At 46.4% G+C, this 27103-nt stretch overlaps 4 protein-coding genes across 4 annotated transcripts; 2 read left to right on the top strand and 2 right to left on the bottom strand.

The window, feature by feature from the left end:
• Positions 1 to 5746: 5746 nt before the first annotated feature.
• F5J12DRAFT_907003 (Metallo-dependent phosphatase) lies at positions 5747 to 6280 on the top strand (the record flags this gene model as incomplete). Its single annotated transcript, XM_051748857.1, has 4 exons — positions 5747 to 5833; positions 5891 to 5899; positions 5936 to 6124; positions 6209 to 6280. 4 exons carry the CDS (start codon positions 5747 to 5749, stop codon positions 6278 to 6280), a joined length of 357 nt encoding a protein of 118 aa, XP_051596740.1.
• A 1728-nt stretch (positions 6281 to 8008) lies between these two features.
• Positions 8009 to 10650, bottom strand: F5J12DRAFT_914870 (uncharacterized protein). Its single transcript, XM_051749135.1, has 5 exons — positions 10607 to 10650; positions 10395 to 10554; positions 10224 to 10345; positions 9948 to 10092; positions 8009 to 9898 (listed from the first exon to the last, which is right to left on the bottom strand). The coding sequence occupies exons 1-5, from the start codon at positions 10619 to 10621 to the stop codon at positions 8304 to 8306; spliced, it is 2037 nt and encodes a 678-aa protein (XP_051596741.1). The 5' UTR covers positions 10622 to 10650; the 3' UTR covers positions 8009 to 8303.
• A 2598-nt stretch (positions 10651 to 13248) lies between these two features.
• On the top strand, positions 13249 to 14771 carry F5J12DRAFT_346201 (uncharacterized protein). The gene is made up of 7 exons (XM_051738985.1): positions 13249 to 13397; positions 13444 to 13608; positions 13665 to 13704; positions 13757 to 13786; positions 13840 to 14054; positions 14111 to 14307; positions 14370 to 14771. The coding sequence occupies exons 1-7, from the start codon at positions 13364 to 13366 to the stop codon at positions 14688 to 14690; spliced, it is 1002 nt and encodes a 333-aa protein (XP_051596742.1). The 5' UTR covers positions 13249 to 13363; the 3' UTR covers positions 14691 to 14771.
• A 2200-nt stretch (positions 14772 to 16971) lies between these two features.
• F5J12DRAFT_785259 (uncharacterized protein) lies at positions 16972 to 25113 on the bottom strand (the record flags this gene model as incomplete). The annotated part of the gene is made up of 36 exons (XM_051743199.1): positions 16972 to 17457; positions 17514 to 17642; positions 17698 to 17955; positions 18001 to 18102; positions 18427 to 18598; positions 18677 to 18746; positions 18813 to 18897; positions 18969 to 19003; positions 19120 to 19148; positions 19230 to 19285; positions 19345 to 19425; positions 19692 to 19805; positions 19869 to 19882; positions 19946 to 20008; positions 20063 to 20257; positions 20339 to 20373; positions 20442 to 20631; positions 20933 to 21010; positions 21037 to 21056; positions 21175 to 21249; positions 21944 to 21978; positions 22278 to 22370; positions 22428 to 22477; positions 22505 to 22692; positions 22795 to 22876; positions 22968 to 23004; positions 23057 to 23138; positions 23184 to 23236; positions 23284 to 23380; positions 23445 to 23467; positions 23657 to 23768; positions 24002 to 24117; positions 24168 to 24353; positions 24414 to 24494; positions 24668 to 25017; positions 25068 to 25113. The coding sequence occupies 36 exons, from the start codon at positions 25111 to 25113 to the stop codon at positions 16972 to 16974; spliced, it is 3918 nt and encodes a 1305-aa protein (XP_051596743.1).
• Between the last annotated feature and the right edge of the window lie 1990 nt (positions 25114 to 27103).

The raw sequence follows: 27103 nt of genomic DNA on the forward strand, positions 1-27103 counted from the left end.
ATGTAGCACTTGAAAACTGGGTATATCCATATGTTGCACCATGACCAAGTAACCCATTGGTTGTTTCCTGCCATATTGAATTGTCTGCAGATTATGAGGAACAATAAGCTTTCATTTATCCCAGCCCTCACTCAAGACTCAAACACAATGCAGGTGTATGATGTTGCTTATCTGTGGCCACTTCATTCCATGGATGAGGCACAGTGTGCCATGCACATTTACAGACACAGCCACACTGAGGGTGAAAAGGTGCTTAAGGCACTTGGGTTGTGGCCCATTGATGTAAGTTTGTGATTCTTGTCCTTATTCTGGCATTGTACCTACATTAATTTAAATGACAGAATGTTTTCTGGCTCATCTGCAATTCTGACCTTTATGGTGCACTCAGCTTTGACTGCCTACATTTTCTGTTGGAGTTTATCACTTTTACCTTAGTTGTGGTTCACTGAGCACAGAATTATGTAATCCAAAAGCGGACACTTAGCAGTTTATATTTTTTTTACTGCACCTCAGCTTCAACCAACTTGAAGTCTGAGTATATTCCTCTCTATAGACTTGACAATCCTGCAGCTTGTCATCCTCCAAAAGGTTATGAGCCCTGCTTGCAAGTTCTAATCCTAGGAAAGTTGAACACATCAAGTCTGGTACAAAGTGTCTACTATGTCTGGTCTGTCAGCATCCACTTCTGGTCCCTCAAAGGTCCCAGTCTCTGCCTCAACAGTAACCTCTACTACACTTTGGGTAAAGCTACTCAAGCCTCCAGTTGACTCTATCACATACCATCCCTCAAAGACAATGGTTCAAATTTCCAGACATGGAAGTACCAAATTATGATGATCCTAGATGTCTGTGGACTTTGGGAGCTCATAGAAGGAAAGTTGAAGGCACCTGATGCAGCAGCTAATCCAGTTGCATGTGCAGACTGGCACTACAAGGATAAAGAAGCAAGGGCTCAAATCATGCTTACTCTAAAGGACAACCCACTTAGTGGTGTTCTGCATGCCACAACAGCAGCAGAAGTCTGGAAAAAGCTATGTGAGCACTATGAAGGCAAAGGGAAACAAATGATAGCCTACCTTATTGGCAAACTATTTCATGGTACCCTAGCAGATGACATCTTGATGGAGATGCAGCTTAATGCCATGTGGCAGAAGGCAACAATCCTAAAGTCTCTTGGACAGCCCCTTGAAGACTCTCTTGTTGCCATAGCCATGGTCATCTCCCTTCCAACCTCGTACTCAACCCTTCGCACTATACCCATGTTGTCCGATGAGAAACTAACTCCAGACTCTGTCATTTCCCAAGTCTTGATAGAAGAGAAGTCTCACTGCACCTCTTTGGCACAAACTGCCCTTGTAACAAAGATGCCTAACAAAAAGGGAAAGAGGAATGACAAGAAAAAGAAAAAGGCTTGTGGCTATTGCAAGAAGACAAACTGTGTTGAAGATGACTGCTACAAGAAGAAGGCTGATGAGGCAGCCAAGTCCCCATCACAGGCTGAAAAGGATAAGCCTAAGGAGGACAAACTTGTTGCTAAAGTTGCGTGCATCTCACCTGCTGAAGACAGTGCCCTACAGCTCTTCATGGCCACTGACAATGGCAAGAATCTACACACGCACTGGGTCATTGACTCCAGTGCCTCTGTGAATATGTGCTGTCAGCAGAAATGGTTCACTTTGCTAAAGATGCTCACACCCCCACAGCCTGTAGTCATTGGAAATGGGAGCACAATTCCTGCTACTATGATCAGACAGATCGAACTTCGTATGGATCATCCAAATGGGAAGACCAGTAGAATCCTACTACAGAAGGTCTATTTTGTTCCAGATCTCAGCACAAACCTTCTCTCAGTGGCATACCTTGCCACTAGAAATGTCTAGGTCACCTTCACAGGTGGAACATGCTCAATCACTGACAGTACAGACACTGTAGGTGTGGGTCATCATCAAGGCTCACTCTACATCCTTGCAGCAAGGACTCACTCTCTGAGTCATGGAGCACTTGTTGTACAAGGACCATCTCCACTACTTGACCCTACCCTTACTTTCCCAGCACTCACAGCTGCAGCACCAAAGTCTGTAGCCACACTTGACTTGTGGCATCAACGACTTGGGCATGCAAATACAAAATCTGTGCTTAAGCTGGTTAAAGCAGGAATGGTTGAAGGCATGGAGCTTACTGGCACTGAGCACTCAAACTCAGTATGCCAACCTTGCCTTGAAGGGAAGCAACACCATAAGGTGATACCCATCAGGTCAAATGTTGAAAGCCCAACAGTACTCTACCAGACATACTCTGATGTATGTGGCCCCATGGAGACTACAGCCTGAACTGGACACTGCTACTTCGTAACCTTCATTGATGCTCGCTCGCACCACCTTGTGGTTAAACTAATAAAATCCAAGGACAAAGTCTTCCCCTCAGTGAAAGACTACCTCACTTGAGCTGAAGTCAAGACTGGCAAAAAAGCAAATTATTTTTGGAGTGACAGAGGTGGGGAGTATGGCTCAGATGAGTTCAAGGCCTACCTCAAGTCAAAAGGGGTCCACCATGAGAAGATGAATGCCTATACCCCACAGGAGAATGGTGTTGCCAAGTGGATGAACCACACACTTGTTGAAAGTGTGTGGGTGATGCTAAAAGACACTGGACTGCCAAATAAATATTGGGGGGATGCTATCCAGTATGTGGCCTACCTAATCAAGCAATCACTGACCCGTGCTATCTCTGATGATGTCACACCATATGAAGCCTTTACAGGGATTAAGCCATTGCTGGCCCATATCTGAACCTTTGGCTGCACCACACACATACATATACCTGAGGAAAAAAGAAAGAAGCTAGATGCAAAGTCCTTAAAATGCATTCATCTGGGCTTTGCAGAGAACAAGAAAGCATACCTATGCTTACACCAGCCCACTGGTCATGTCTTTGAATCCTGGGATGTAGTATTTGATGAGGGAAGCACAGCAGCAGGCCTAGATCATGTCTGGATAGAAGAAGATCCTGCAGGCATGGTTAGTAAACCAGCGGACATAAGAGGGAATGCCCAAAAGGGCAATATATCACACCTGGATACCATCAGGGCTTCAGGTGTGGAAGGCCATGCTCACATAGAGTCTGATGATGGGAATCTTGAGTCTAGTGAGGGAGAGAGTGAAGATGTTTTCCATGAGGTTGAAATCAAGTCAAACAGCACACCTGATCACTCAGGATCAATGGTAGATCATTCCCCACAGCACTTGGAGGGTAACATGCCAGGCAGTGGCCAGAGTCCTAAAAAAGCGCTTGAAACAGCCTCAAAACCATCAGTAAAGCGAGCTAGGATGACACCAAAACTTACCATGCATAAAGCGACACCCCCACAGCCCTATCCAACTCCAATTCTGCCTCAAGAGACCCACAGGTCCACCAGAACACAAAGAGCACCACCTAGAGATGATGATTATCACTTTTTCATCAATTCCTATGACAGGACAACCTTACCTAGTCAACAGCTTGAGGTGCCAGAGGGTTCAGGTGCAGAGAGTGAGGGTGGAAGCCCCATTGACAAAGTTGCTTGAGAGTGAGAGCATGTGTGTGGCAACAGCGAGGCTGAGGTGGCTGAGACAAATGAGGAAGTGGCTTACAAAGCATCCACAACACACGACAATGAACCTCGCTCGTTCAATGATGCAATGTGACGCACCGATGCAGATCAGTGGTATGCTGCAATGATTGACAAATTACAGACCTTTAAGTCCATTGGACTGTACAAGGAAGTTGCCCTGCCTCCTGGCTGTAAACTGATTGACTCAAAATGGGTCTACAAGATCAAGCGAGGGCCAACTGGTGAAATTGAGAGGTACAAGGCTCATTTGGTAGCCAAAGGCTTTACACAGGTACACAGGATTGACTACATGGAGACATTTGCACCTGTCACCAAGTTTGCAACCATCCACATACTCCTGGCACTTGCCACTAAGTATAATCTCGAAATTCATCAGATGGATGTTAAATCCACATTCCTAAATGGACTATTAGATGAAGAAATATACCTTTGCCCCCCTCTGGGCTTTCCTCCTGACAGCAACAAAGTCTGGCAGCTGCTATGAGTGCTCTATGGCCTTAAACAGGCCCCCAAGTCATGGTACTCTCATCTTTGGACTGTTTTCGAATCCCTGGGTTTCACTTGAAGCCAGGCCAACCATAGCCTCTTCTTTAAAGTCAAGAACAGCATGCTCATTGTTGTTGCTGTCTACATAGATGACAAGCTAATACTCTCAAAGTGCCACACAACCATTGAGCATGTCAAGGCTCAGCTCTCGCAGGAGTATGAGATGAAAGATCTGGGGGAGGCACGTTGGATTTTAGGAATGGAGATACTTTGCAACTGTGATAAAGGTATCATACAGCTCTCACAGAAGAGATATGTCGAAAGTATTCTTGAGTGCTTTGGAATGAGCGAGGGGTGAGCCATCGCAACCCCCATTGAGCCTAACCTAAAGCTCAAAAAACTAGAAATTCCAGAGGCTGACACCAAGTCATACCAGGGCACTCTCAGAGCCCTTATGTATGCAATGCTAGCAATGAGGCCCAACCTTGCCTTTACTGTAGGCATGTTGAGCCATCATGCTGCATGCCCTGGGCATGAACACTCTACTTTGCTAAAGTGCATTTTTTGCTATCTGCAATGCACCCCCGATGTCCATCTTACCTATAAGTGAGACTCAAATGCATGCACAATTGGGTATGTAGATGCAGATTGGGCAGCGGATATCAATGACTGCTGCTCTGTTACTGGCTATACATTCATCCTTTCTGGTGGAGCTGTTAGCTGGTCATTGAAAAGCAATTGTCTGTTGCTCTCTTGAGTACAGAAGCCAAGTACATGGCCACATGTGCTGCCATGAAGGAAGCTATCTGGATTTGTACCCTAGTCCTCAAACTCAAGACTGTGTCATCACACGAACCCACTCCCCTCCTCATCGACAATCAATCTGCTATCTCACTGGCTCGAAATGCGATGTTCCATGACCACACGAAACATATTGCAATCCATCATCACTTCATATGAGAGAAGGTGGATTCTGGAGAAGTAGTCATCAACTATGTGTCTACCAATGACCAGGTGGCCAATGTGCTGACTAAGGGTGTGTCTAGGGAGAAGCATGTTTGTTTCTCTGAAGCTATGGGTATTATTTTCTTTTAATTCCTTCTTGACTATACTTGTTGAAGGGGCATGTTGGAGTTTATCACTTTTACCTTAGTTGTGGTTCACCGAGCACAGCATTATGTAATCCAAAAGCGGACACTTAGCAGTTTATATTTTTTTTACTGCACCTCAGCTTCAACCAACTTGAAGTCTGAGTATATTCCTCTCTATAGACTTGACAATCCTGCAGCTTGTCATCCTCCAAAATTTTCTACATGGTGGTCTATGGGGAAAGCACATACTATGGGACATCTTGAGAATTCTGAATGTCCTTGGGTGCAATGCTGAAACCAATGTCGAGAACTAGTGAGTCTTCCTTCTGATACTTCGTGCCATCACCACACATCCCTGACAAACATCACTTATAGCCCATCTCAGATCATTGATGGAAAAACGTTATGTGTACACAAGGACTTTCTCCAGACATACAGACGCTCGATTAAATTCGCGTACTTTCAAGAGCCCAGGAGATTCCTCATGAAGGCGCATTCTGCGGTACACTTTCAGCGTACCTCAAGTTAGAATCGTTTGATCATGTTCTCCGCAGACCTCATGTGGTCAGATCCTGACGACATCGATAATTGGGCTGTAAGTCCCCGCGGTGCTGGCTGGCTCTTCGGCAGAAACGTAACCCGAGAGGTACGTCGTTCATGCCGTTCAGGTACATCGCATACACTCACTCCACCATCTTCGCAGTTCAACCACGTCAACTCACTCAGTCTTATCGCCCGCGCCCACTAGCTCGTTCAAGAAGGCTACAAATACATGTTCGACAATGCCCTAGTCACCGTATGGTCCGCACCTAATTACTGCTATCGATGTGGGAACATGGCGTCGGTGTTAACGCTGAGAGAAGGTGGGGAGCATGAATTCAAGGTATTCGGTCCGGCACCTGAGAATGAGGGGGACAAGGGCATGGGCGGGAGAAATGTGAGTGTTTTCTGTCACGCCTCCGCTGGGGCACTACAGAACTGATGCTTTTCTACGACAGCCCCGGAATGCAACATTTTTTAGTTATGCTGTATCTTCTTTATTGCTGTCGGATATACCAGTCTTCTTGCTCTCGACAGGATTGAAGAGTTATGAATGGGAGACGCTGAACGCGCGGCGTTCTCCGTGCTCGGTCTGGCCTCGGCAGAGGTCTACGACGGCACCATCCTCCCGGAGTAGATATATAGGCTAATTCGATTCTACCTAATCAAACGACTAAGGTTTCCGTTAGGCTTATGTTCATTCCTTATCCCTTTGCTAGCAGATTCAGACGTGGCGTCTCCATCGTCTCATCATCGTATCCTCGAACATGAACATGATTGGGTAAGTAACAACAGGTGCACGAAGAATAATAAGACAGGAGGATGGTGGGCCTTGTGCTACCGTCATATCCCCTATCTCCACTATCTTCTCGCTCGAATGAAGCCCTGCCACGTCGACGGCCTCCAGGGCAATGTTCACGAGTAATGGCCTGTGCCGTAGTCAGAACTATCAGTTCCATACCCAGTGCCATCAGCTACGCAGGCACTAGAAAACGCACCTCTGGTCCCACAAGCTCGGCAAGTTCGCCTAATCAATCTCACGTCGACCCAAAAAAGTTGGGTCTTCAGAGGGAGGAAACAGGACTGGCACCCTATCAATGGATCAAACGATGAGAGTAGGAATGGGGAAAGCCATGACGACGCACGAGGAGCAAGTCGTTGGCGATCACAGGTGGTCGTCCGTATCATGGAGGATATTGTCCAGAGAATCCAGTATTGGTATATGGCGTATCATAGACATGGTATGTCGCCCAGAGAGATGTAATGATCAACTCACGCGACTCATGTAGGCCCAACGTTTGGCAACGGAACGGCATCGATGGAACTGCTGACAACCCTACAGTCGACTTCATCAGCCCGAGACGCATCGAGATGCTGTACCACGACAGTGGATTGCATATGCATTCGATCGGCAGAGCATATCCATGTGACTATCCGACTCACGAGGGTACTTCTGCAGGATGGCAGACTTGGTCAAGAATTGCCCTTCTCGTTCCTCTGTCTACTAACCTCATTCACCTTATCCTGCTCGGAAGGGCCAGCACGTTTGCAGGAGTACATGAGGTTCGTTGATGTCCGTTGACATGCCGAGAAGAGTCTGTGCTCGGCGTTGTCCATCGATCGTGACGCAGAGGGGGACGGAGGAGTAGTTGCGTGGTACGACTGATGATGGTTGAAGGAGAAGAAGAGGGGACAAAGCGGACGACTGGCGTGCTGAATTTATATGCGCAGTCGGGAGCCTGACATCTGATTTCGGGAGGTACTTTCCGGGTCAGCCACCTGTTGGCTGCCGGCTCGCTGAAGGGACGGGGCCTGGTACTATTCGGACTGCTGGTTATAACGTGTGCGGAGTCTACACAACGTTGGTAGGGTCCTCCCTCCGAGACGACTGGGCGCTGGACGTACAAGGACAACTCGCAGGCCGATATCCGATTCCAAAGGTTCGTCCGGACGACCAATATTGACAGGGCCCCCCGTTGCCATCTTTACCCTCGAAGGCTAGGCGTAAGCTGTGTCCGAGTCGGACAAGGCAGGATAGGGTTCAAAGCGAAATAAAACGGAACTGCGATCTCGATACATCGTCGCCTCGTCAACTCCTTCGAGTCCAACCATCGTCCCCTCCACCGATAAGTTCTGGCCTCAACTTTCACGTGCTCCATATCCCAAAGCTTTACACACGGACATCCACCTTCGCCGGGTCCCTCGGGTTACGAAGGCGTTACCAAGCTTAATTCATGTATCGTTCAGAATTTGCAAAAACGTGCCATGCAACAACCGACTCCCCATCTCCCCCACATTCGGTGGCGCCTGACACCCATAAACGAATATGATTGGATAAGACGCGGGACGGAGCACGTCCACCAAATATATCATGTCAGTTACGTTGGCCGAAGAGTAGCTTTGGTTGGCCCGGATAGGACCACGCATATATACGACAGATGTAACGACGTCGGGAGGGGTATGATGGAGACGAGGAGCAAAGACTACGGAACCAACACGAAAGTGCGAACACAAAAATGGTCGCTAAAGGAAGAAATACAAACCGGATTTAACCACTAGCAGTCCCCACATGCACGTCAAAGGATTTCTAGCACTTTCACTCGAATGTGCCTGGAGGTGATGTTGGTTCCTAGTCCCGAGACGACAATCTCCCGATCGGCAGCGACCCTCTTGTGCGTTCCATTCAATTGCTGCACGAGAAGCAACGCGTTGAATGGCTGTCCGAGGCGAGCGATCATCTCCAGTGCCTGGGTATAGTGGTCAACCTGAGCTGCAGGGGTAGCGTGTGATGGCGCAACTTCGTCCGAGTCAGAACCAGGATCAGACTCCGAATCATCTTTCCAGGTAACCCCACTGTTCAGGCCTCGGATATGATCGATCCACGGATGCGCGAAGACGAATTTCTGTGTCCCGTTGAGCGAGAGCTGATCTGCGGTAGTGAATTCCACTTCGCCAAGCCCCGATACCAGGGCACGATATAACTTTTCATTGTTTCTGCATGGCTTCTCGAGACTTCTCACAGGGAAGACGATGCCTGGAAGGTGCAGACGTCGGGTTGCAAAACGGGCGGGGGGCAGGTGGTTGATCTTATTATATATCATCCGCGCTTTTTGTCTGGGAAAATTGTCACGTAGCTTCGCGATGCAACTTTCCATTTCGTTCCCTTTGAGTGATGGCGGGTTATAAGGAATTTGGCCGTAAACGGAAATCGAAACCGGGAGACAGCTGTTGTACGACGACGATTTCCCTGACCACGCAAGTACGGTGACCTCACCAATGCGAGCCACGATCTCCTCCAGGAGATGTCCGAGAGCGTCCGTTCCTTCGCCGTAGTGAGGCCTGATATCAGACTTAAATATGCCGATCAGAGAGTATGCAACGTCTTCATCAAACTTCGCATTGCGCGTCGATGCGAGACGAAGTTTCTCACGCACCCCGAGATCGTCTGGAGAGAATGTGACGATGGCTCCGGGGGGAATCTTTATAGCGTCTGCTAGCTCCTGCATGATCCTCGGAGATTGTTTGTGGTTCACGCCGGTAATGCCGAGGTATGGTTTCCACTTGGAGTCATAAAAAAATATGACTTTCGGCGAGAGGAGTTCTTGTAAAGTCCAAGCTCGGGTCATCCAGAAACTACGCGTAAGGTCCCCAGGCTTGGACGGATGGGCTACACCGGCAAGGAATACAAGCGTTGCCGCCGAATTCGTGTGCCATTTGCACATGGAAGTGAGGGATTGGTTAAGGACGGAGCTCGTGGACTTGTCGATACAACACGTATCGGACCATGCCCAATGATGGCCGAGCCTGCGCGATTCCTGGCAGAAAACACGCAACTTATTGTTTAGGGGCGTGTCGGGAAGGTCCCACACGGAGTTGACTACGTTGACATCCTGAAACGATGGCTCCTTCCCCTCCCATGCGTGCGAGAACATGGTGTATCCGAAAAAACTTTCGACCACCGGCCAGATCTGCGTCCTGTCCACTTTTTCCGTCATGGATGAAACAAGTGTTTTGAATGTCGGATTAGCCTTGAATATACTCATCCGCTTAGTCTCGTCGCAAAGGCAACCAGTAGTGACGTCGATGACGACCAGGGGACAACAGATCTCGCAGACGATAGAATCGATAGCCGCGATCGTGTCAGACGGTGAATTGTAATTCTTACGGAGTTCTGTGAACCCGTTATTTGTGGGTATTAGCTTTATATAGGGGGTGCATACGGATGGTTTCCAGGTCATGGGACTGTTCGATTCTGAGTAGCATGGACTTGAAAGCTTCGATCGCGTCGTCATACTGCTTCGCGCCATGAAGCGCCACGTGCTTGGCCTCGTAGCCCCAGGGACTGGAAGGATCCGCTTTCACCGCCTATACAACAATTGTAAGGGAACCCACTCATACAATGAAGATACCATGCATAGCTTGTTCGCGTCCTGCAGTGCATCCTCCCACAACTCTTTCGCCGCTCGAGCTCTGCTTCGTTTGATAAGTAGACTTACCAGACTTGAAGGATTGAGGGACAGCGCAGCAGAGTACTGTGTTATTGCGTCGTCATGTTTTGAAGATCCGAAAGCATCGTCGCCAACATGCTCAAGCATCGCAGCACATTTTTTGGTGAAGTCTGATGACAGACATGAACGTGTACATCAACTAGCAGTTATAAGACATACCCGCGATCCAAACCACAATTTCATTTCTCTCCTTGTTTGATGTCCGGATGATACCGAGGAGGATGTCGGTGGCCTCGGCTGTACGTCCTTCAGTATAGAGGTTCTCACATAGACGTTGCTGAGCAACAATATCGAGTCCATTGAAACTCCACCCAAATATCTTCATGGAGGATTGAATCGATAGGCAGTGCTCGTAACAACAGAAGACCTACGACCGAGATCGTCATTAATGGAGGGCATCGTTTGTTCTTGGGAGCCAGGCTCTTCGCGTGCTCGGTCAACGATATCGCACGTCTGCAACTCCCTTTCTTCATATAAATGACAGAAAGGACCTGCGAAATGTGTCAGCAGTGATGCATATACATCTGCATCACTCGAGGCACACACCTGAGTCTAAAGGTAGCTGCCGTTGACATTGTTGTCCTTGCCCGCTATCATGGCAAGGTGCTCTGCACGCATTACCCCATCTTCTTGATTTCCGGATTCAAACACAAGGATCGCCTGAGTGGAACGTAGATTAATTGTGAAAATGATGCAGATCACCTCGCACACCTTCAGTAGTAAGAGAATTCTGTGGTCGTGCAGCTCACAATCATGAAATGCGAGATCAAATGTGCATAGAGCGCCCTCCCGATCGCCCTGGGCAAGTGGAACAACTGCCATCGCGATATGGCCGATAGGTGATGGCCGAATCCGGAGGGACTTGAGGTGTATGTGGGCGACCATACACATGGAGCGGTGAGGAAGCGGACTCACCTCCTTGGCATCCTCTATCGCAGGTGCCAAATGTCTCAGTCGTGTTTGTACAAGTGCACGGTTTGCCAGCATGTAGTGGCTAGGGCTAGAAGCACTCGTAATCTCCTTTGACAGCAGCATTTCGGTTTGCGTCGGATCGACCTGTGTCCACGACTCAATGGTCTCGTAACTCACATCTACGAGCGGAGGCAGAAGCTGAGAAACACGAAGTTGGCGACAGATTAAAGCGGGTACAAGATTAGCATGATAATGGTAAGCAAAGTGGGCTTCATGAGAGGATGTGCACTTACACTGTAGTCGAAATACCTAATGGGAAGGATATCTCTGAGATCGTGAACCACGATATTCCTGCCACTTCCACATGCGAGATACCGCCCGCTTGGTGAGAGAGCCATGGACGCAACCGATGCGGCGTGTGTGATAATGTTACCGATGCGCTCGTGAGACACACAATCCCATAGCGAAACCGATGACCATGCAACACATGCAATGAATCTGCCATTGGATGCCATAGATGGTTGGGTTTTGTTTTCATGGATCGACCATTCTGAAGAGAGTGACTTGGAAAGGTCGAAAAAGGTAATTTTTCCTGCGGTCGCGATGAACAGTTGCTGGCCATCAGGCGACCAAGTCAACGGAGTGTTAGGATAATTGCAGATACAATCGCTTCGACCTGAATCGAACAAGATATTGCCATTGTTGGTGCTGTAGACACGGAAATTGCCATTATACTCGATGGTAGCAAATCGAGTGCCGTCCGGAGAGAATTTGACACCAACGCAATCTTGTGGAAGGGGAGGGAAGAGTCGGTCACCGGAAGGGACGCTGAATGCCTGGATGTTTAGTACCGTCGCTCGAGATATCGACCCCAAATGCAGCCGATTTGTGTTCTCTAAACTCGCGCACTTTCTCATGAGTGACTGCATTCCAGAGGATCGCCCTGTTTTTATAGTCTCCAGACGCGATCCACCGGCCATCCTGGGAAACGACAACAGAATAGACCCGGACACCTGTTTGCATGGTTGAACCATGTTGCTGTCCGTCGAAGGACGTACCTATTGCAGATGTGGGGAGTGTCCTAACACAACCATGGGCTAGGATGATGACGCTAGTCCAAATGCCGGAGTGTCGAAAATTGCCTCTCTCCACCTGCGAGACAGATTAGCTCGTTCCCTCTTCATGACCAACTATGCCCGAGTCTCGTAAGGCAAGGCACAACCATGGCCAGGTCACATCCGGTGGTGCCTTATCTCGTACCGTGCCAATCATCCGGGAGACTACCAAATTTGAGTCTCTAGGCAGGCAACGACCGAAATCGTGGGATCCGGGAAAGGGATCACTTACTGCCCCTTCCTCCAGATGTGGGGAGATTCACGGAAAGGCAGAACGATGACCTCTCCGAGATGATTGGTGTGTGCGCAGAGCGGTTCAGTCCAAATACTTATCATACGCAGAGACTACTGCGATGCACTGTAGAAGCAGTTTGCAGAGAACACATTTCCTGCGTACACGCGTGCTTAATGGACGTGGCGCACGCTGTGCACCGACGAGAAGCCATACTATGTAGCCCAGATAGACAACCGCGTCATTGCACGAGGGTGCTATCGTCAGCACTGCTCGAGAATACAGTGTGGATAAGAATTTACCGTCGATTTCGACGGCTGCTTTCTAACTTGTTCCGCATCCGACGCAAGGACCAAATCCCAAGCCAAGGCCCAACAGCCTCATTCGACCGAACCTCATGGCATGTCTGCGGAAGCAGAGGTCCACTCCATCACTGAGTGGTGTTTGATCGTACCTTGATGAACAAACTAAATCTGATGCGTGCTGGTTGATCTGGGGCTTAGGGGAACGGGCAAATCCCGGAGACCAAAACAAATCTGATATCTGACATGTTCGTTCTAGAGTCACTGGCAAGTCTATTGGCAGATAGCTTTGGAATCGGTTATGACAGACCAGTATCCCAGATTGTTCTCGGACATGGAGGTGTGTATGACTTCAATTCACCATGATCTATTTGGAGGGGGCTGTACAAAGTAATTCGACCAGTATGAGCGGTGTTGATGAATCCCACGTGCACAGCACCCCGCCATTCAATCAAGAAACCAGTGGAGCCAGAAGTGGATCTTGCTACACGTACAAAGAATAGCATCAGACATAATACGTGTAGTGTTCTGAGCCTCCCTCACCATCCCCCCTCCTCCTAAGTTAACATGTCCTCTGGACCGACAATCGAACAAACCGAAGGTAGCGACCTTCAGAACTACTTAGGATGCCACTGACGAATCTAAAGTTGTCGGTACGGTGTTGCCCATGGCTGCGACAGTGGTCACTTCATTCCGTTTATTCGTCCGGACACGACAACGCCGTCTCTGGTTCGACGATGCATGGGTTGCGCTTGCAATGGTATTCAATATTATTTGGATGGTAGCAGGCTGGTTGTATCTGGATGACTACGGTGATGATGTCGTCTTTTCTGCCAGAGCAAGTCTTGCTGACTCTGTACTACAATAGCTCGATTTCTTCAAAATACGAGGGTGGCGTTGTATTATATGTGCATTGCGTTAACAAACCAGCATCACAGCATGCTCAAACATATTTTATAGAAACGCACAGTTCTCCTATGCAGTCGTTTGGTGAGATAACAATCTCGTCTCTCCGATCACGAGCAATCTCAGAATGATTTTAGGTCGTCTAGGATCTCCATTCTATACATGGTCGTGCGACTGACTTTCCCTGGCGCGTTCAGGAGAACGCTGGTGCTCACCGCTATTGTGTTTATGGTTACATGGATGATCCTTGGCGCGCAAATCTTGTGGACCTGTGAAGCAGAAAGTGGCTGGAAAACGCAACCACGTCCTCAGTGTGATATAGGTAGGAACGTTGTCATTGCGCAGGTAATTAGTGAGTCTGTTGTATGCAGCACGAACAAGATGGACTGTCTTACTTGCACCATCCAGCTGACGTGCTCAGTGACACGATCTTAATACTGGCACCATTCCGTCTTATATACAACATCAAGCTCACCAAGGCTCAGAAGACCCGACTTCTATCTATTTTTTCGACGTCTGTTGTTACCACTGTCGTCAGCCTCAGCCACGCATATTACGCGCTTATTGATGGTGGGCTGAAAGCAATTATGGCTGCTACTGTTGAGGTAAGGTTCTGCGCTCCGTTAGTCATTCCAGTACAGCGCAGACTCGATCCTTTGTTTACCAGGTATCAATTAGCTTGATCGTGGCGAACTTGAGCGTAGTTGTCGCTTTCTTCTTCCGCATCAGCACTGAAGAAACTTCAACCCCTGTTCTGCCGGAGCTCAAGTCCATAGTCACCATCGGCTCACAGCCGATTCGGAAAAGACCACAGGTCGATCCTCTCTCATCGTCAACGATGGTGGTTACGATTGAGACCACAACAATACAACTAGATGATTTCAGCACATCTCCCAAGCGAGCAGCTGGAAAAGACGGCAATGATGCCGAAGTTGATTCCCTTCGAACGCTTGCCAAGTCAGGTCCATTCTATGACGGACGTGTTTGATATACCGTCATCTACATTATCCCTATGGTACTTATCATTCTCTTTTCTGTTACTACTTGAACGATATTCCCGGTCCTAAGTGACCAGCCCCCTTCGGCCACATGGGCTTGACATCATGCAATCGATATCCGGGGTCATTGCCATCCTCTGGTTATAGACCTATCACTCAAAACAAGCATGCGCCACTGGTAGGGCTCTCCGTTTTCTACTGCTCTCGAAGGCTAGTTGTAGGTTGCTCACCTCCACCCGAGTCGGACAAGGAGAGCTTCGAAACGAAACATCCAGTCTATACTTCGCCGGTTCGACAAGTCCGCAAATTTTATCTTCCGTTCTCTCTACCCTCGACTTCATTGTCCTTTGCCCTCGGAGGCTGGCCGTAAGTCGCTCACTTGCACCTGAGTCGGACAAGAAAAGGTTCGAAACGGAACAAAACATTTGATCTATGTTTTCTTCAGCTCCTAAAGTCCATAAATTCCATCACAACCCTTCGAGGTCCCAAAGCGCTGCCGACGCAGTGCCACTGCCTTTGCCAGTACCCACTGGTTACGGAAGCATCATCAGGTTTTACATCTCCGATTACTTGGGACAGACCTGTAGGAACTCTTCTTTATATTTGTGATTGCTGGACTGGAGGACTGTGAGTGGACGACGCGGATCAAGAGGCGGGCGATCGGCAAATGCCGAACACTAAGTCATCTCTGACTTCCCCCCCCCCCCCCAATCGGTGTCTGGGGTCCATATTTCAGCCACAGTCGCGAAGTTTGCAGTGTCAAACTCGAAGTCTGTATAGCATGTCGCAAATTTCCTAGATCCATGACAAGTCATTAGCATACCTTAATAGGAGCGGATTTCCCATGCTGCCTTTTAATGACTTGTAATGCCACCCACTTTCTATGAACATGTGGTTGAAATCATGTGTCATCTCATGATTATGACTTTGATAACTCATTATTTTACCTAATCATGGTATTATATTGCTGTGGCCTAATAAGTACTTATAACAGCATGACAATGGCAAAGAACCCATAGCAATACCAGTGGAACTCATCACAATGTATACTAACCATTATTATTTATTAATATTTTGACGATCCATTGTTATTTCGTTTTGCCTTGGTACACTCATGACAATGGTTAAAATTCCATTCAGAAATTGCTACTTATTGATGTATAGACGAGTGGTAGTAATAATTGGAGAGTTCTACCTAATAATGCCAGTGGTGCAAGTGGACATGCAAAGCAGACAATGAGTGACTAAGAGCAGTAAGGGGAGGAAAGGACAGCAGCTCAACATAAGTATGGGGGTCATTGCAATGATGATGCAAGGACAAAAGCAAATGCATATGCTGTTGACAACCATCAGATCATAGCTTATAGTGTAATTAAAATACTTATGAGATTAGTGAACCAATGGGAGCAGTGATATGGGGTGATGGGATGAGGAAGATAGAATAAGTGTTGCATGAGAGGCATTCATAGCATTGAGCAATAGGACAATGGAGCTGGCATTGACACACAACACTGTCACAAGTTGTCTGGAACCTTGAAAAAAGTTAACATCAGAAGTAATAATAGTGTCATTGGGGAAACATACCTCAACCCTTGAACCCACTCCCCAGGTGACAGACAACAACAAATGAGCATGATGGGGTGGATAACAGTGACAACACCATACAACAATGCAATGAACCAGGACAACAATGCAGGAGACAACAAGGCATGAGAAGAGGGGTGAGTCACTTATAATATAGCCAGTGGAGTTTGAATGACTTAGAAGAAATCAGATCAGGTAATTCCAGAGGATGACAGCAACGATGTATGATTGCAGCAAATGAATGTATTACAAGTAGATCTACATGACCTTGAAACATGAATTGCATCTAATATAATGGGATGCAAGCTAAATCAAAGACCATAGAACATATAGAAACCTGGCACATAAGTGACACCTGGTACTGCTATTAATTCAAACCTTCATCTTCTTTGGTTTTGAGGACCTTGTAGCAGTAGCACAGTGACCATGGCAGGTGGGTTCCAGACCTGGTTCAGTAGCATGAATATCAGTTGTAAGACCCTTGGGAACCACCTTGGGAATGGCTGGAATTGCCTTTTGAGTGGCTGAGCTGTGCCAGCAACTCATGACTGGAATTGCTTGTTGGGATTGGGATGTTTCAGCCTCAGCTGGGCCAGACATGTTCATCTGACCAACAGCAATGGTCACCACTGACACCTCAACACCACTGTTTGAAATAGGCTGCCCAATTGAGATAGAAGGGGACGATCAACGAGAAGCACCAGAAATAGTTTGAGCACCGAGATCAGCTTGTGCAGCAGTGACACTAGCTGGATGAGAGTGAGGGGGATTGAAATGAGTGACTGAGCCAGCAACAGGTGATGGAGCATGAGAGACTGATGACAGATTGGAGTCATGTAGATCTGAATCATGGCTGCCAGGGGCATTGAGGTCATGCAGTGTGGAAACAGGTGGGGTGTGACTCTCAGTGGGGTCAATGTTGTTGAGTTTGTCTAAAAATTCATCTTCCCAACTATGCAGCTGCTCCACATTAGCAAATACCTTGGATTCAACATTTGCCAATTGAGACCCCTTCCTGAAGACTTCCTGGTTGAAGAAATTCATCATGCTGACAGCCCAAGGAGATGCTTTGAAAAGCTTCTCAAGGTAGAAATTGTATTCTGATTGGTAGTTGACCTGCGTTTCTGCACCAGTAGCACTTAATTCAGGATCATGCAACAATAGGAATTGAACCTTGGTATGATATTGACATCAGCATGTACTAGCACAGTGACCATGGACACTCTCACCAAGATGCAGGCACCAGCAATCAGGCCCTCAGTAACGCTCAGCATGCCCATCTTCTGACCCCTGGCTGGGGGCCATCCATGTTTGTTTTCTGTGAGGATCGATTTTCCAAACATCAGGACATGGATAACCTATGGGCTGAAATCAGTTTTCAAATAAGAGTGGCATTGAACTGCACATGCTTACCTTAACTAGGATGGGACTCCTCAAGAAGCCCCCAGTAACCATCTGCTTAGGATCTGCAAAAAGAATTGGTGCAAAATGGGTGTATTCTCCAACTCCATCCTTCTTCAAGAGCACCAGGCATGCCTTGTTGTCCTTCTTACAAGCGGGCTTTCCAGTAAAGAGATCTGGTGAAATGTTATATGGAGTGAATAACATGCCAGCACAGTCCTTGATGACTTTGAGGACATTGGATCTCTCCTGACTGTGTGCTTGTATGAACTTAAAACAAATTAATACATTAGTGGTCACCAAGGTTAGAATTACATGTACCACAGAGCCAAATTGCTTGTAGGTTACCATTGACTCATGTAAATCCACAGGAATCATCTCATAAAGCTCAGTCAGAGCACCCTTGAGCTTCCCATCCTGTGATTTCCACCATGCTGGATCATGTCAATCAGTATTGGGATTTGGAGCTGCTGGGAAAAGGCTTTGAATGATGAAAAAATGATACAGTAGGAGGTATTTCTTTGCTTCTTGCTCAATACGAGTCATGAGGCTGTTTGACTTGCTAGATGTGTTCCTGGACTGCTTGGAATGCTGGCTATTGGCTTTGAAGAGAGCCTTCCTTGTCTGGCACAGTTCCTTGTGGCATTCAGTGTATGCTCATTGCACAACACTGAGAGCCTAGCATCATGTCAGCACTAATGCCTGGTGACTCATCATGAACAAGAATGTATAAATACATACCACTTGGAGCTCAGCAACATCAGCTTGAGGTCTGGGAACATGGGTAAGTTGCCTGTGCTGTTCAGTGTCACTGTCCAGGTTTTCCAAGTCAATATTGTCCATCCCTTCGTCAAGGTTGAAGTCTTCAGGACCTCCATCCTCAGCATCAGAGTTGAAGGCATCATAAGCAGCACTGGGTGCCATATCAGTGAAGGAAATGGACATCAAGGATCAGAGGAAATGGTAAGGCCACACATGGATGGTTGCAAACCTTTGGAAGCCTCCCTTTATTCTCCTTATTAAGGGCCATGGATGTCGCAAATCCTGATGGAGGTCGACACCTGCCAGTTGGGTGCTCTTAGATGAATACAGAAATTTTGAATAGTACAAAAAAAAGCAATACATACATAGTAGTAGCCTCAGGGAATCCACATGGTGGTCCATCAGCAGGTTGGATGTCAGTGGTTGGACATAACCAGCTATTGAGCCAGTCTGAGGACATAATAAAGCACGATTTGACAATGCCATCAGCAGTAGGTGACTATGGTATGAAAGTTGCTCACCTTAGTCCCTTTTGATATGTAATCAACCATGCATTCTGGGGATCAATGTTGATGCAGTATGAATCGCAAGTGAATAACTTATATGTGATGATGCAAGGTCATGGCATTGTCATGTGAATTGACTCAACATTAACTTGAATCTGAAACTGACCTTTCAGGAGCTTTTTTCTTGCTTTCTTTCTGGTTATAATATTACAGCTGTTTTATTCTTTTTGTGTAATGTTACAGATTCTAGTGTAGACAATGATGCTGGTGACGAACCCAGCCACAGAATATGCAAGAAAAACTAGTGGAAGAGAGAGCAGAATGCTTTGGCACTGTAAGTGGTTTGAGATGAGTTAGGGATAGGAGTGATAATGGGGAACTGCAAACTCACTGGGAGAAATATGAATCCTTCATGGGCAGCAGCAGCTGCATGATGAACAGCTGCAGAACCCTGCAGCAACTCTGCTTTATACTGGAAAATAGACAGGAAAGATGTAACCATGCTCAGAACGGAACATGAAATGGCAACTGGACCTCCAATGTGTGTGATACCATCCAGTCCCAGGAATGAGATAAGTGTGACAGAGGTGCTGAGGATAATGCAGACTGCGCAAGCAGAAAGCAGGGAAGGAAAAGAAGTTAGTAATGAGTACAACTATCATCATAATGAGTAACCCTCACCATGAGACAGGTACAAGCACCAGTGACAAACAGTGGCACACTACTCTGCATGCTTACATTCCCCTCCACATCAAAATGGCCACTATATCTCACTCGATCCATGAACAAGAATGGGATGCCAAGGCACAGTATACCAATCAATATCTTGACTGCCATGCATAGCATTGGGGTCTGCCTTGATGTGTGTGCAGTGATGATGTCTCATGGGAGCAGTTTGTGTGGCCTGAAATTAACCTGATGCCAATGAGCTGATGAAGAACATTAGCCTGTAAGAACATAACACTGGCGAGGGGTATGGTGCAAAAACTCACCAGTGCATAGAAGAATGCAAGCGACCATGTGTGTGTACAAAATAGTGGATTGCTGACTCGGATCTGTCAAAAAAAGAATCAGACAAGTAGAACTGAATGGAAATGTCCCAGCCTCACCATTGAGTAGTCTCAATGGTTCCTGACACTCCTCCTGACTAAAAGGTGGCTGAATTGGTTGGGGATGGGCAAGCAGCCAATCTGTGTAGGACCAATGTAGTACGTCCACAGCCTCCTGCTGGGACCCTTGGGAGAGAACCACATGGGTGGGATGGGTTTCAACATAAGACCAGTACCTGTACTTGTTGTCTAGGCCTGCCAATGCACCAGATCAGTGTGCAAAACTAGAGGAGAATGAGTACAACTCATGATCATTCTCTCCCGAAACTCCCCCACCATCAGTGGGTGTGTCATTCAGAATCCACCTACACCTATGATCCACCCAAAATATGATCAAGTCTCCCATAGCTACACCCTTCTTTCTACTTCATGCCAACACCTTGTGACTCCTCCAAATCCACATCTCACACCCATCTGGAACTTGTTGGTTGGCCACATTCTCCATGGCACTCTCCATAACCTCTCCACCTCCTCTAACTTTGCATGACTCCTCAGATCCAAATCTGTTGTAGCGCAATTTTCAGGGTTGCCAAAATACCAAATCCCATGAGGCAACACATTCAAACCACCTGCTATCCACATAAGGTCATCTCACAGAATCATAGTGATTTTGAGTTGAGCTGTTGACATCTAATTGAGCTGGTCATGCCCATTGAGGTGTGGGCTGTGCATCTGCTGGTGGGTGCACAGTCCTAGAGGCATGGCATGATTGCATGACCGAGTCAGATGCTGTGTGCCCCAGGAAAGTGGTGATAATTGGGGGCATCTATGGGCATGAATTAAGAAGAGGGTGACATTCACTGTAAGGAAATGCTTTAGTCAGAAGATGAGACAGAACTGAGAGATGTATGAAGTAGAAGGCAGCCTTACTCCTGATTTCTTCTAAAGTAATCCATCGGATCGTTTCTGGCTGTGCTGAGATTATACCCAGAAGGTTGATGAGAAGGTCTGGTCGACATCAACACCACACATACTTCCAAGAAGCAGGTACTCACTACGAGGATATGACTTCATGCATGAGTGGAAGGCTAGGCAGGTTCCCCTCAGTGAATGAAGATCGAATGGTCTTGCACATTTAGCATGTTGGAAACAGTTTAGGTTGTACCACTTACTCTGGCATGTGGATGGTCTTAGCAGGAGATACAGCAGCAATGGCTTGTGCTACCTTTGCAGACACCCATGCCATGCTACTCAACATAATGGAATGGGGACAGAGTGTGAAAAAGCATGTATAGTGGGTCAAATCATGGGCAGGACAGAAAGTTGCAAAGAGGGACTGGTCAAGTACACAGACTTCATCTTGCTCACCACATGTATTGTGAGTTTTGTATATGTGCATGTGAACGTGAAAAAAAACAAGACCAGATACTGCATTCTGTACAAAGATCTGATGTCACCAAGGAAAAAAGTCAGTGGGTAAGTGCATGATGAATTGGATACAAAGGTGAAAGGGTATGCTCAACTTCGCAATACTCATCTGACTTGAATGTGTTCCATCATGACCTTGACTGGCCAGCAATGCATCCATTGTATCTGCAGGTGTGAAGTGTCACCAATGCTCATTCTGTTTCCTGATGCCTTACTGTATGCCTGTAAACTCATGTCAGTAGCGTATCCACCTCAAGTATCTTCAGCGCTCTTGCATCCTCACAGTCTCCATTTGTCCAGTATCTGTTTAAATTAGTAGCTTCTGTTCTCGCATCATATGAAATTCACCTTGTGCCTCATTCACAAATTCCCCTCGCTGATGGTTGACTGTTGGTCTCTTGTGAGGCATGACTTTTGATTCCCCCTCCACACCAGTGATGGGTCAGAACAGACATCTGCAATGTGCTCAAAATTCTCTGGTTGGAAGGCCACTAGAGATGGTAAGTAACCCACATTGCCTGTCTCCACAGGAACATATCACTATCAAGCTGCTCAACAACAAAAAATTCGTCATCACATTTGGTGTCAGGTGCTAGAACAGCCCCTCAGATGATCGAGCACAATGGTATGAAGATGGATGCAGCCCATGGAACTGTCTTGACATGTTTGAGTCTGAGATCACAATCAATAGTGCAGGCCGGTCCAATCCTTGTCATGAAGGGTTGTGCCAAGATAAATTCCATGTTTCCTATGTCTGGAATGACACAGGAAAACATGCAGATGAGACAAACGAAGGCAGTTTCTGTCTTGGTGTATTGAATAAGTGCACAGTCATAGCAGGGCACACCAAAAAATGACAGGTTGCAGTGGAACAATCTGTGCACTGGTTCCAAGTGACAGTCAACTTGTAGTTGACCAGCAGATAACAGTATTCTTTAACCTTAGCACAAGCACAGTTTCAACTAGATGAATACATAATGAGAGTGTAGATACATACCATGAAGTCAGTAGGGAGGGAGATCCATGACTTGACTTGATATCCATATGCTGGAAGGGCATCATTAAGGAACTCACAGAACCTTTGATGGAACTGATGGAACACCATATCTGGCTGACCATTTTCCTCCAAGTCTTTCAGGGTTTGGGTTGTGATGACATGTGCACCAAGCTTAATATGATCAACTGAGGTATGCTCACTGACCGCATCAACTTCTGGATCTGATTCCCCAGAGACAGGTTTCTCAAGGTGATCAACACACAATCTGAGAAGCTTTGTAGCAAGAACTTGATGATCTACCCACAAGACCTAACATGCATTTTAAAGTGACTGTGAGTAGGAGTGTTGGCACACATGGTTGTCATACCTGAGCAGGAATGTCTCTACTGTTCGAATGGTGTTCATATGCATCTCAGATTGGCTTATGCATACTTTCGTTGGGCCAAGTGCTATAGTTGCATGTGGCACCCTTTAGGTGGATATCTCAAACAATGTGCTTCCAGAGGTGGACCTTCGGGAAATTCCAGTCAGTTCACAGACCATCAATGTTGGACTTCACGACACATTTGGTGTAGTCCTGAAAATGACACATTACAACAAATTGGCATGAGCACGAAGTGTATAACTACCTTCAGTGTCTGATCAAATGTCAATATTTTGTCGTTGATCATGTTAACCATATGTTTGGTCTGGACATCTAAGCTGATGAGGCTATCAAGCTGTAGGTAGCTTCGGATGACTCAGAGGAGCTGGTACCCTTCGGGGGTTATACTCTTCTTCAAAACATTGATCCCTGTGTAGAAGATTTGCTAGGGAAACAGTTCATTGACAGCTGTCCAGTATTGGACACATGTACCTTGGAGATATCAGCCAGCTTGTTACCATCTGACAAAGTGACATGAATAACTTGGTTGAAGTGTGTGAGGTTTTGCCAGTGAGGAAAACTTGCAACACTGTCATTGTCAAACATGAGAAGTGACAATGTTCAGAGCAATTGATTGTAAAACAGTGACTCACTACTTCTCAATGTTGGCTTCAATCTGTCACCTGAGTGCCTTTACAATCACCTTTAGGTCCCCAAAGACATGCTTGCCCCAAAAACCATGCCCATAATGCAGTCAATCAAAGCTGCAGGCAAGGTGGAGATCAGAAAACCCAATCAGCCAGAACACATTCTGCATCCCATTATATATTAGTTCGCTGATGGTGATTTGTTGGTGGAAACTTACTTCGATCAGTTGTAAACCTAACCACTTCAGCAATTCATTGCCTTTGGCTCGATTTGTAGCATGAACACATAACACATCAATGCCCTGGGTGTGTGTATGAGGTTCAAAAGTCCTAGAGAGGTCATGGAGTAGCTCTGACGGTACAAGACATACAGGGCAAGGGCATTTGCCACCACAACCATGAGTGAGTGCCATCATGCATCTGTAGTAGGCCATTGAGTTAGTATCGTTAGTCCGAGCAAGAAGAAGGAAGTATATTACATCTCTTCAAAATTGGCAGACAGCATCATAAGACTCAGAAAGAGCCAACGGGCAATGTTGTCATGTGAAGATGTATGTACATACCCAGTCTTTGAGTACTGCTCAATCTCCAGAAGTAACTTTTTAAAAGATTTGTGCCAAACAACATGCTTGAGGGTTGTGTAGCCTAGCTTTCCCTCTTCTTCAGCATCTTTGGGGACCTGAAATGTTCTTAGCCTATACAAATATCTAAACAGTGGATGTCATTCACAATAGGCAGGCAGCTGACAACAGTACCTCTGCCAATGACATTGTTATTCCAAATCTCAACCAGCAAGTTTGCACAGTGCACAATGACAGGGTAACTCTTGGCAGTGCTGAAAGATGATAGGTTGGATTTGTCAGCATAAAGGATCAGGCCAAATGACATGGCATTCTTGATATTTGGTAGACTCAACTAGCACAAATACAACATGTTATGTACAGGTAATGAATGACATATTGACCAGGCACATACTTGAATATCCCACCAATAATCTCCAATCCAGGGCTCATCATAAAAACATTCATACTCAACACCATTGTGCCTGTAAAGCCACTGTGTGTCCCAGGTGAAGTGTGGACTGAGGAATGGATTTTCTAAGATATTGAGTGCCCACTCCCACATTGAATGTACATTCTTCCTTTTTGTATGGTACCTTAACTTCAACCCTGGAGAACTATTTAGATAGGTAGGATGGATGGCAATGAATGGATATTTGAAAATCATACCGGAGTGAGTTCCATTGCAGCTGCATCACATGCTTTGTGAAGTTCAGCATCATTCTTGAGTGTGACTTGGACAGCTCCCTGTGTGACACGAGCAAAGAGACCCAGCAGGGCATTGACTTGTTGCTGGTTGAGTAGTGGAGCGAGTGCAATTTCCACAAACTCAAAGTCACCCAACATGCAAAATGGGGACCAAGGTGTTTTGTCAACTGGGGATGGGGACTTCTCACTGCAAACATGGAACTCTTCATAAGACTGATAAATTGGTGGTTGATTGCTTCTTGGATGAAATTGGATCTTGAATTCAGGAAGTTTTGCCACATTAGAACTTGTGGCAGTTGGCATCAACACATCTGAGGGAATTATGAGCACTATGAGAATGTGTGCTGAAGTGAATATGTACCTGAGGCTTGGAGCATGTCACTTGTCTCATTGTAATCTTGTCCCATAGTCACCTTGACTGCAGCCGCAGTTTGTCTGAGACTAGGACCACAACATAAATGGAAATCAGACTCACCAGGTTCATTGACAAAAAAATATCCTGTATCTGTGCAGTGAGCTTCAGGCACTTGAGGCTGTGATTTGAGTACTGATGCTCTCACAGCTCAATGGTGGGCAGCTGAGTTAATAATTGAAGCCAGAAACCATTACATTGGGTCTGCCTGTGCTATGCACCAATTCACATACCTCGCTGTTTCTCTTCATACTGACATTCAAAAGCTACATGCTCCCTCTCATCTTCTTTGTGCTTCCTGCAACTCACCTCATGCTGCTTGAAATCAGTTTTCTGAAATTTCCTGTTACAGTGAGGGCATTGATGGAGAACAGCATGATTCTGTTCAGCATTTTGATGGGTCAAAGCCAAATGGGTAGTATGGGAGGGAGCCATGAGAGAAGATGTATCGTAGCTGGACTAGTTCATCCTTTGATCCCAGGTTTGGCTGATGTAAGACAATGTCACACCATATCAGTCATTATCAGATCATTATCACTCGGTAACTCAGGTAACTCCTGTCCAATGAAATTTCTTCCCTTGGCACTACCCCCAAGCTGTTGACATGTCATTACCAGACCATTTTAATGACCCTAATAAGGAAATATGCGAGCATTGTCAGCTGGCAGCATTATTATGTGCCTCGAAAATTTGCGACACACATTAGGACAGTACAATTACTGCTTTAAGTCATAATAAAAGTGAAGCATTATCAGCATAAACATGCTCCTAGATACTACATTTTAGCTGTCAATCAGAAAAATAGCATGATATAATTGTTAATTGGGAATGGGTGAGACCTTCCCTATTTGTCATACAGCCCCTAAGACATGTCGAGATGTGTTGCAGTTGCCTCCACCACTGTGACATTCTGTCTCTCCAACACTACCTAGTCATACTCTGCTATGGACCCATGCATTCATAATGTCCTTCCAACTTAATACCCAATCAAACAGTACCACAACCAAGCCCAAAACTCAAGCATTAATCCCAGCATTGAATCCAGCCTTGAACATAATGATCAAACAACTACAATAACTTATATCAGATCACCTGATAGCATCACATCCATGCCTGAGATTCAAGCACCAACAGCAGACTCACAATGCCAGCATACATTCATATTACCTCATAATAGTGACAGTGAATTCAATAATACTACAATAACAGATATTGGATGCTATGAACATGATAATGATTTTACCTCAGCCATTGGTTTCCAACATGATATCAGCCAATTCATATTGGATAATCCAGCCCATCTCTTTGAGGAGGATACATATGGCATACCAGAGACACAGCTGACCATACTGGATCCTTCATTGCCTCAATTACCCCCATGGTTACTTGAAGGCAAATACCCCTGAGCAAAATCTATCTTCTGGGACCTGTTGGATGAGGAAATGGTCACCACTTTGATCAACAAGGCCACCAGTGAGGCATATCTCATGCTCTACATGCATGGTCACCTCAAAGTCTGAGCAAATGAACAGCATGTCTGGGATCTTAAATGTCCAGCTGGCTGTTGGGTTAACTCAGGAATCTGTGCTCACATCCCTCTCTCCTTGAAAGGACAATTCTTGACCCTCAAATCACACTGGGGCAAGAAGTCCTGCCAAGGCAAAATGACCAAGATCGTGCGAGTGGACTCCCACAAAACATTAACAACAAACATCCCTTCTCTTAGTGGAGAATCACCAAGCTTCCCTCACGAGGCCAGCAATGGTAAGTCCATATTCATGTATGCTCCAAAAGATGTGCTAATATATCTAATGCTAGGCACAAGCACACTTATTTGCATCAGTGGGACTGAGCAGCTGAATGTGTCAAGGGGTAAAGCAGTAGGGATGCAATGCCCAGTCTGTGAACAGACAACAAAGGACTTGTGCTCACACATGGGAGGTCACATTCTTTGTGTCACTCATGGTGTACCTGAGCCAGGTTGT

The sequence above is a fragment of the Pisolithus orientalis genome, assembly GCF_024613125.1.
Source record: "Pisolithus orientalis strain OTSU chromosome Unknown F5J12scaffold_35, whole genome shotgun sequence".
NCBI classification, from domain to species: Eukaryota; Fungi; Basidiomycota; class Agaricomycetes; order Boletales; family Pisolithaceae; genus Pisolithus; species Pisolithus orientalis.

What these genes read in the sequence shown, in the direction of transcription:
- F5J12DRAFT_346201 (XM_051738985.1), top strand. Translation starts at nt 13,364, where the DNA reads ATGTCCTCTGGACCGACAATCGAACAAACCGAAG. An exon ending in GTTGTATCTGGATGACTACG is followed by an intron (nt 13,609 to 13,664) that starts GTGATGATGTCG and finishes GTACTACAATAG; the next exon opens with CTCGATTTCTTCAAAATACG. An exon ending in TGTCATTGCGCAGGTAATTA is followed by an intron (nt 14,055 to 14,110) that starts GTGAGTCTGTTG and finishes TGCACCATCCAG; the next exon opens with CTGACGTGCTCAGTGACACG.
- F5J12DRAFT_914870 (XM_051749135.1), bottom strand. An exon ending in CCCTCAATCCTTCAAGTCTG is followed by an intron (nt 10,093 to 10,223) that starts GTAAGTCTACTT and finishes ATTGTTGTATAG; the next exon opens with GCGGTGAAAGCGGATCCTTC. An exon ending in CCATGACCTGGAAACCATCC is followed by an intron (nt 9,899 to 9,947) that starts GTATGCACCCCC and finishes ACGGGTTCACAG; the next exon opens with AACTCCGTAAGAATTACAAT.